The sequence below is a fragment of the Myzus persicae genome, unplaced genomic scaffold (genome assembly GCF_001856785.1).
Source record: "Myzus persicae strain clone G006 unplaced genomic scaffold, MPER_G0061.0, whole genome shotgun sequence".
Classification (NCBI taxonomy): Eukaryota; Metazoa; Arthropoda; class Insecta; order Hemiptera; family Aphididae; genus Myzus; species Myzus persicae.
In genome coordinates this window covers 91829-103026 of record NW_019104240.1, presented here as the reverse complement: position 1 = coordinate 103026, position 11198 = coordinate 91829, and the positions used below count along the sequence as shown (strand labels likewise).

The 11198-nt window shown below is 33.6% G+C and overlaps 1 protein-coding gene across 1 annotated transcript in view; it reads right to left on the bottom strand.

The window, feature by feature from the left end:
• Positions 1 to 4088: 4088 nt before the first annotated feature.
• Positions 4089 to 11198, bottom strand: part of LOC111040375 (Krueppel-like factor luna) — an 83483-nt gene continuing 76373 nt past the window's right edge. Inside the window, exon 3 of the mRNA XM_022324266.1 lies at positions 4089 to 6741. Within this exon, the coding sequence (XP_022179958.1) occupies positions 5901 to 6741 (841 nt within the window). The 3' untranslated portion in view covers positions 4089 to 5900. The remainder of the gene's footprint in view (positions 6742 to 11198) is intronic.

Below are 11198 nucleotides of genomic sequence, written 5' to 3'. Positions count from 1 at the left end.
TATGTATATTCCATCGTAAGAAACAGTCAATGATTAAACCTAAATATTTTACTCTGGTTACGCGAATTATTTTTTGACAGTTACAGGAAGTTAAGAAGACATTTTGCGTGTCACAGGAGTGTATAATAATTTTATCTATTGGTATATAGTTATTTGTTATAGAAAATGCAATAAAAACACTTTTGCCTATATTTAAAGTGAGTTTTTTTTCAGACAACTTAATAAATACCTTGTTAACTTCTGCTGTTGCTTTACGTTTGACATTATCCCATGTATTGCTTGAAAATAGTAAGCATGTATCGTCTGCATAAGAAACAAGTTGACCGTCTAATTCTAAATTACAAATATCGTTAATATATATTAAGAACAATATGGGACCTAGAACACTGCAATATGATTGACTTTTCCTTGATATTTTTCAACTTTTATAAACTTGTGCACTGTATACCTATTTATATAGTACAAATATTATAACTACTATTTTGTGCATCATTTTATATGGCTCACTGGAAAATAACTAACAGTATTACGAAAAAATATTTAATTTTGGCGAATTTTGATAAGTTTAAACTTACAGATACACTTGTACAAACAAAGTGACTATACCTATATATTTAATATTTATTAATTATAGTAAGAATATTTTAACATGTTACAACTGTTGAGGAATTATTTTTATAACATACATAAATCGAAAAAAAATTTAAAAATAGTCACCTATAAACTTGTAAAAATGGGTGTAAATCAAAATGATAAAATAAATAATAATAACCAAATTTTTTTGGGCTGTAAACCATTTCATTAGGTTCACTGAGTTAACACTAAATTAATCGGTATTTTAGTTGATACTTCATTTCAGACGCACTCGTAAACCTCCCGTGCAACAGTACGTTTGGTAAAAATTGTGCGGAAATCTTATTCGATTTGTAGGCACACCATTACGGTGACTTTATTGACGTCCAAACTCGAACATTATATTTTTTTAAGTCAATAAACTATCACCTTTTATAACCACGAGTATTTTTATTGTTTATAATATTACATCAACCATACGGCTGCAGTTATCTACTTGAATCAGTTCACCCCTCAACCACCTGTATTATTTTTTTTTTCCATCCGATGGCGATTGTATTAATATTGAACATTTCATTAAACGCCCCATTTAAAATTTTATTTTTACTCATATACGTTATTTATATTTAAGTTTACTGCTTTTTACATTACTACATTAGTATAATTTGTGCAGTAATCGTATAAAAGTCATAATCGGATTAAAGACTACCCCACCCCACTACTCCCACATGAACACCATTAGGGTGACTTCATTGTGGTCCAAACATAAATTTTTTTATTTTTGAAATCAATGTCAGCGATAGCTACCTATCTATAATCTATATCATCGTGTTTATCGCTGTTGGAAACTATGAGAGTATTTGAATTTTAGTTTATACAATATAATATGTCTGTTTTGACGTAGGCTGTATGTTCTGCGCTCAAGTCCACCCCCCCCCCCTCAATATTTTTTTTCCCCAGTCCTAGGTCCACTGACGAGTGTAATACATTTCATATACAATGCCCCATTTAACATTTTATTCGTAACCCATATATTATACGAGAGAATACGTAGGTATAGGTACCTATATTCATATTTATACAGCAGTCAACTGCAGTGTACTCTTTCAATCGTGACTCACAGACGAGTATACGTCAAATGTATAGTTTTTATTTATTTTTTGTCATGCATATATACATATATATATATGTATATATAATAATTATTATTTTTTACTCGGTCTGTGCACCTAAATTTAATTAACGCGATGTTCATTTCACATAATAATAATTATACTTGACCCTAATGCGAGCCCGATGTATAGGTACAAAATATTATGTACACGTCCAACACGAAACTCTGTATTAGCTTAATGATACTTATTCGTCTGACACCGCCGCGACGACCCTTACGCCGAGTATGAAATATTGCCCGGTGGGGGCAGTGTACGGTTGCTCGCACGCGCCCACACATGTCATAATAATAATAATATATGCTCACCGTGACGGTTACCACTCTCGGGCGAGCGAGTTGCCACCGCGTTCACGCTGAGTATTGGATTACGTTAGTAAATTAAAAACAAACATTTTTGATAACGGTAAAAGTTTAATGTAATATAATAATAATGATAATAATAATAACCTTAGTATATGTAAATATTATTATGTTTAATTAAATGGCATGAAAACAATTTAATTTTTTTTCTGTATACTTCCGCGGCGCCCGGAACCGCGACGTGGTATACCTACTACAGGTATTATAATAACGTTCGACGTCGCTATAAATCTACAAAAGGACAAAATTCACATTATAACTATATAATTATAGTAACTAGTTACAATAATAATTAATAATAATGAAGATGAAATAAAAATACATACAGTTGTAAAAGTATGCAATATTATAAGTTGACATACGTTTATTAATAATAATCAGTAAAATAAAGATTTTTACAATGGTTTAGTTTTAATAACTGAATAAAAAAATAATAAAAATAATAACATTAAAAAGAATAATAGTTTTTTTGTAAGTCCTAATAACAGCTAAGTTAAAAAAAAAACACTTATTGCTAAACACATTTTGTTAAATTTGATTTTGAATAAGTCTAAGAACTATATATGTATAAAACAAAAATAATAATAACAAATAAAAAAATACGTTTTGTTTAATCAGGAAAAAAACGTGATTGTTTTAATACAATACAATTATTATGTATATACGCATAGTCAATATATTATATTATAATTATTCTAAGAGTCGACGAAAAACAAACCAAATGCAGTTGTATGTACAATTAAACCAAGTAGTAGTCCTAATCCAAGTGAAATTTATGATTATAATCGAAGCCGAGAATTTTATCATAGGGTTCATGACATGTACATCTGACGTGCAAAATGTGCTTGTTATTTACTATGTGCTGCGAATAGTTAATTTCCGCAGCTGAATACAATGTCCATCTATAATAACAATGACGAAAGTTAGGCACTTACGCTTCAAAGGTAATGGAAAGACTTGGACCGCAGTTGGAATTTCACAAACATCTTTTAGCCTAACGGGCGAATTGTAAAAGTATTGCAAAACGAATTTGGACAAACTATCGATTTACAATATAAGCACACGTATTAAAATAAAATAACTTTTTGGATATTTTGGTAACGGAAAATTGTAGTAAGTTTTTACAATGCTATGGAAAGTTGAAAAATACTTCAGTAAGCAAGTACATTCACTGATAGAGGGAAAAATACAAAACTATGTTATTTCCAATAATCTCATAAATATACTGACACGATTGTTTAAGACTTCAAATGTGGTTTCATCTCGAAACATTTCGAGTTTTTTGGTTGAAAAATTAATGCTATACGAGTAATGGTCAGTTATTGCGTTGGTCATGATGTGCTTGCGTGTCGGTGTGTGGCGTGTGCAATAGGTACATATATATAATAGTATTTATTTAATGTTTCCGATATAGTGCGAATCATCGCCGACCCGAACACATATTACCGTACAATCGTTACGCTATAATATAATATATTAAGAACTATATATTAAATGCAATACGCCTAAAACTATCACTACGTCTATGTACCAGGGGCGTGCTCAGAGGGAAGGGGAGTCATGGACGCTCGCCCCCTCCATTAAATCTGATGGGCAAAATAATGTTATCTTCTAATTTCTAGACAAATTGTGAAGACTATCCCTTTAAAACCTAAAACAATGTGACGCCTGCACTGTGCCACCTCCCGATTATATTATACAATAATATATTATTTTACTTCACCCTCCCCCCATAGCATATTCTTGAGCACGCCTCTGCTGTATACGATAATGTGATTGTAGTATATATAGGTATCGTAAGTAAAATACAAAGGAGAAAAAAAATTTCACATCCAAGAGATCCAAAATCGTCAGTGCGGGGTCTTATAATAGGGTGTACCCCGGTAACTCGGTTATTGTCGGTGTTCAAAAGGAATAACGGACTGAGAATTCCGAGTCGACAGAAAACGACGACGGTTCAATAAATTTCGCTGGGGGGGGGGGGGGTGGGGGGGGGCAGTTTCTTCCATGGCACGTTGATGATTTAGCGGTAGTTGTCTTCAATTGTCGTCGTACGGAACAGTGTTGGGGCAAATTACGTTTCGTGGGTTTAAAGGAGTGTACCTCACGCGTGTGTTTAAGGTGTTTATTATAGGTACTATTTAATCGGTTTGGGATGGTCATTCGCAGACCGTTGTAGCAAATAATATTATTGTGTGGAAAATAAAAAAAACTCTCTAAGCGACGTATTATAAATTATAGCTCTGAGATACAGGCAATTTTTTTTAAGCTTTATTCGATGAGAATAAAAACTGTTGGATTAAATGTTATCAAACAAATGAATTATGAATATACATGGGAACAATAGCGTGAGATTTATAATATGACGAAAAATAATAAACCTAGACACGCAAATGTGACTGATGATAAAAATATGCAACCCCTCAAAATTCGAAATGGTTTTTCGAGAACACGATACAGACGGTATATAAAAACGACAGTGTCGAGCGAAATCATAACATTAGGTGACGTTATTCCGGTGACGAGATCATCTGGTGATTTGTATATTATATATACAGAGTGGTTAAAGAGAGCATACACCGTTTGGCGACGACGGTTTTTATTTAAAAATGTATTAAGTCTCGCTCTCTGCTAAACGTGTGAGGCCGATAAGTAGTCGTGGTTGGGCTCGTGGTTTTGGTAGGGGAACACCACGACGTGTGAGTGAAATGATAAATTTAAACGTTTTTTTTTTTTTTAGTGTGTTTGTACTTGTTTTTACGTAATGTTTGTTAACGTGAAAAATAATTTTCTAGTTAAACATCGTTGCGGACGATTTGTGATCGACCGCTCACCGAACGTCAGTATTAAAACAAATTGACGTTTTCCGAAAAGCCATCGCGCGTGGAAAGTACGACTAGGGGGTCGGTTGAAGTGCGAAACGAGGAAATCCGCCACATTAGTGCCGAACTCTAACAACGTCACTGTCGAAATCATGCGATAAACACTCGAAAAAAACAACGACGATCGGTGAACGTTTTCGGTTCGAAAGAAATGAACGCGTGTGATGGAGGATGGGATTTCCCGGTAGGTTTTTCCACGACGACGTCTGGACACCGATTGACCAGTACACAAATCTCAAAGACTTTGGACACGGACCATGACTTAAGACTGTTATTATTATTATTATTATCATAGACGTCGTCGTACGCGATAGTAATATATATTGCAGCCAACGACACACGCGCGTCCGGATCGTATTTACATATAATCGCGGCTGTGGCGTTTGAACACGTTTTACAATTATTATTATTATTATTATTATTATATTTAATATCATGCTCACACTGGGTACTTATAATGCACTGTTTACGAGTGGGCACCGTCGTCGGACCGCCACAGACCAGCCGAGCAATAAAAGAATGATGGAAAAAAAATGTACAAGTTCATTATGAAGGTATAATAATATTATTATTATTACCACCTACGTGTAAGTAAAAATACTACCTACTCTATCATACCATATTATAATACTACTACTGCTAAGTAAGAAAAGAAAGAAAATATAGAATATATAATATGTAAAACATAATAATAATTATTATTATATAATACAATCGTTACGGCTATTATAATATGTATACGCATTATTATTGCATGGCACGATAACGAGGAAAATCAAAAAAACGTGCGACACTACACTGGTATTATTATACGATAGTCGTGGTGAACATAAATTGTTTTCTGCTGTCGGTAATAATTGCGAAAAAATCGATGCGCCGTTGTTTTCGATTGCATATACTTCCGCTGCTCGCTAGACGTTGTGCCGCTTCATGTGCAGCGACAAGTGGTCGGACCGGGAGAATGCGCGGTCGCACAGCCGGCACTTGAAAGGCCGGTCACCGGTATGCTTGCGGAAGTGCCGGGTCAGCTCATCGGACCGGGCGAACTTCCAACCGCACCCGTTCCAATAGCACTGGTACGGTTTTTCACCCGTGTGCGTGCGCAGGTGCGCCTTGAGGTGCGAGCTCTTGGTGTACGTCTTTCCGCATCCCGGGTGACCACACGAGTGGTTGGCCGACGTCTTTTTGGCGCGTTGTGGCCGCTGGTCACCGACACCTCCTGTCCGCCTCGACGACCGTTGGCCGCCGGTGGTAACTTTCGTGGCCACGGCCGCCGCCATTTTCACACCGTCTTCGGGCGGTGATGACGGAGGCGTCATCATGGTAGCCGTGTACGCAGCGGACACAGCGGCCGCGGTCGCAGCGGCCGTCGCCGTTTGCTTGTGTGGACGGCCGACAACCGCCGCGGCCGCGTTGGTCGCCGACAAGAGCGTCGGCGGTGTCGCTGCCGTCGTGGTCGTCGTGGTGGCCATCAGCTGGCGCACCAAGAACTTCGAATCCGAGATCGCGTTTCCGTCGTCGCTGTCGTCTGGTGGGCTGGCCGGCGGCGATATCTGTTGCTGTTGCTGCTGTTGGAGTTGCTGCAGTTGTAGCTGTAGTTGTTGCTGCTGTAGCTGGATGAGGTGATGGTTGTTTTGCTGCTGGTGCTGATGCTGTTGCTGGACGTCCATCACTTGACCGCACTCACCGCTGGGTCCGGGTGAGTATATGTACATCACTCCGTTGTAATCGGCAGGATTGTAATCGGTCAACCTGTGAACAACAACGCCAAGGTATTATTGATAATGTTTTAATTTTTATATCGAAACGAGCAAAACCTCAAAATTGAAGAACAATATATACGAGTATAATAAACAAACCGCTGCGACATACTATAAAGTAACACGATATCAGTGGTGTATTTGTGGTACCTAACTAACTATTTTAAAATTTTCCAAAAAAAAAAGAGCACCCACAATTCAAAAATAAATGCGACACACAAAACCATTGTAGATATCAAATGTGCGATGATTATATTGATTTGTGATATTTCTAATCATAACTTTTATAATAGAGTTTAAAGAAAGGTTTGAACTAATATTTTGCCTTGGAATATTTTTCCGGGTATATTATTTATGAGTCATGACCACCACGGGTCCGTGGTCAAAACTACAGCAAGCAGACACGACTGTCGACAATATTATATTTTACAATAAATAATAAAGTAAAATATCGTACAAGTGCGAAATAATAATGATTGTTTCTAATATTATTTATTATTATAAAATGTTTATCAGCGTGGTAAACAAATTGCTATAACTTTCTAATAACAACATAATATAATATCATGTTAAAGAACACATAATAATAATACGTCGAGACGCAAAACGATTGTTGTTTGTATAGCGCACACGTGTCTAAGACAAGCCTGTTATTAAGTTCTGGGACTTATCGAAAAACGTACCTATTGGTTATAATATAACTACGATATCATCACATTTTCCAATTAGCATGCGGATGGTGTACCTATATACCTATAATATTGTGTTCCCTAATTATTATAACTATCGTTGTGCCGCTCATTATGCACCTTTATGCTTCTCGACACGTTTCGTCGTAAGTGTACACATTGTGTGCAACGCCGCTGCGGTTATTATGCAAGCGCATTGCAAGCTTCATTTGCTTGGAGTATAAAATAAGAGCACGATAATATTATATTATTTAATGTGAACAACGATAGCAGCAGTTATCTAATTATTGTAATGTGGGTAGGTGAATATATATTACACGCGTAGATAGGTTTTCACTTTGTCATATTCGGCGGCTGCGCCTCTCAACGTAATGAAATAAGATATCACACGCACAGTGCCGACGTTATACATAATATATTGTTAAATAAATTGCATAGGTACTATACGCTTGCGAATAGCAGCTTTCGTTTTTCGCTCTGCGTGGCGTGAAAACGATCGTTGAAACCCGATTTTGTAGCCACTGTATCGTATTCCGAGCTACAAACAGGGGCACAGGACTTAGGAATGACAGAAATCAAGGGAGACATGACATGTATGCACAACAAGTGCTTGTTCTACAACTATTTAACTACCTACCTGCAATAAATAAATTAATAAATAGTTTTTAAAAGTAAAATAAATGTTTTAATTTGCCAGAAGAGACTTTATAGATTAACTATTATTGGCCGATTTAATCGAGAAATATATCTTAAAAATAGTACATAAGGAGAGGGGCTACGGGTTCTGATTCACCCCTGGCTATAGATTAGTTTGGTTTCAGTAGAATCACTAATTTATTTATTTTTTAATAGAAAAGAAAATGTTAATATTTTCAAAAATTGTACTTCATATTATATTTGTCATAAATCATAATATAAGGAAATATAATATAAGATATCGACTTTCTTTATTTTTCGTGCCATGTGCATGTACAATTATTGCACTTGCCTATATTTAGACCTGCAGTGCAGAACCTAGATATTATAGTTCGTGTGATAAAATCACGAACGCGATAATCTATTTTACACATCAATCACGACTCCAAGTACCTCACTATAATGTGGCATACAACAGCACTTCATATTATAGTTATTGTATTTATACCTTGTTATTAATTGCATTTTTTAATCCTGCTTTTTCACTTATAATCAAAAACAAATTCCAATACTCCTTTACAGTTGAGAGTACGTCATACTATTATTGATATTATTGATATTATTATTGATTTTAACCCATGTGTGTATTATAATATAACAATACTGTTATTATTTGACCACCTGCTTATGATTACTAGTCCATAGTCAGTAAATAATATTATACTGATGGAAAAAGATAAGAAATGGTAATACATTTATGATCTAAATACCTCAAATGTTTGTTTATAATATAGGTATACGTTTATATTGTACCTATTGATTATTATATCTATTCCTTATTGTTACTATGAACAGTATAAATCAGTTAACGTAACAATTAAATTCAACAAACTATGTTATAATATAATATATTCCTATAATATAGGCTATAATGCATACAACGTATATCCGGGTATAATGTCAGTCGTCACTTATATAGTTATATACGTACAAATACTTGTAGTTAAAAAAATTAGCCCACGACTCTAAAATAACACCCATGTGCTATTTGTTTTTGCTCATTATATTTTGGATATAAGTTTTTATATGATAAGAATTCATAAGTTTAAATGTTGAGCCGTTAAGAAAGTGACGACTAAGTCCGATTTTTTTAACTTGCACACATGTTTTTAAAATTAAAATCATTTTTGTTATTTAAAAAATGCATTGAAAAATAAGAATACAAATTTTTAGGTCATTATTTTTTTTATAAATTAGTTTTGTGAACATTTATAAAATGCTCTTTTTTATCCGACAATAAGTAATAACCGTTGATACCACAATAACACGCGTAACCGGGCACCGAACGCAATCAAATACATATAATCTTTCTACTTAACATATAATATACAATAATTATATACGAACCGGTTACAATAATATATTATTATATATTCTTAAAAAACTGAAATCTGTCGGTGTATTTAGATCGCAATGTGTACATAATGTTTATTGATGTAATCGAAAGCGCTTCCGCAACGACCTTAGTTTTTTCCAAAATAAAAAAAACTGTCCATACAGTTTCTGCAATTCACAATAACTTATACACACATCGAGTATCGGAATTTAGTAGTGAAAAAATAAACCAGTAAATAATTTTAAGGCATTTAATATATTTTTAGACTATAATATCAAAATACCATATTATTATGGTGTATATCATAATTCATAACATTATCTTACTGGAATAACTATTGTTGATTATAATATATTGCATTAAAATAATAATACTACTACTTAATACATTTTGTTTTTTTAACGCTACTCAAGCAGCAATTTATCTTCTCATATTAATATCCTGTCGTTACCTATGTTATTTGGAAGTGACTAAAATACGATACCCGCAAACAGGTTTTTGGTCATTTAGGGCAACACGGATTTGTAATTAGTTTGGTACCTATCGAGAGTATGATATGTATTTTAGAATCTCGCAGAAGGTTAGAACGGAATGGTGGCAAATTAATATTACAACTGATGATGTTTTAATATTACACTTAATGACGGTCGACCATCTCTCTCTCTCCCTCTCTCTCTCTTTTTATACGGACACATTATAGCACTAAATTATTTCAAATGTACCTATTAATATTCGGATAGCGTTATTAAATTTTTTATTCGCATTTAAATTTTAAATACATTAAAAATAGTACCACGCGACATATTATATATTAGAGTATGAAGTATGCATTTACCATTTTTGGTCATGTGACATCATAAATCATGTACAATATAATGTTTTCATTTTTTATCGTAATAAAATATGGATCTATACTCGACATAGGTAGAATTCAAATGATCGTAAATAATAAATACTAAGCATGCGAAATTGTTAATAGCTACATAACAAATATACATAATATACGGAGTGATCCATTTAATTTAAGGCATTCATTATTTATTTCAGAAAATAATAACTTTATTGAAAATATTTCTTTTAGATAATTTTAAATCGTCACAAAATAAAATGTTTTGAAAAAAAGATATTTTTTACATTTTTTATAGTCTTCTCTTTTTAAGTGGTTTACTCTATTGAATGACAACTTAAAATTTTGATTTCATATTCCGAAGTAGGATTTTATTTTATATTGTACTATAAAAATCAAATTTCAGACAAGCAATTTATTAGTTTCAACTAAATATGTTTTTAAAGGTTCAGCGGAGTAGTGAACCATCATTTTACGAGGTGGCTTTAAATACTTACATACTCATAAACTCCTCATCCAAAATTTGATTTTTGAGGGGTACTCCAAAAAATATTGAAAACTAAAAAATATGTTATTGACAAATTTACGTGAAAAATTATTTTCAACATGAATTATTTTTGAAATTACGAGTGTCTTCTGTTAATTAGATCGCCCGGCTTATGCCTTTACAAAAAGGGAAAATTAACCGATTATAGATAGTATAATATAATTCTTTGTACACTCGTAATATACTTTGGTACCAGTTATTTTACGACCTTGATTTATAATTAAAATATTTCAATTCATAATTGAAAAGTGTTTTAGTTGTTATTTCGTTTTTTTTAGTTAAAAAGTTTGAAAATGAAAAAAACAAATTCAAAATCATTTCAGATGAGTTTTGA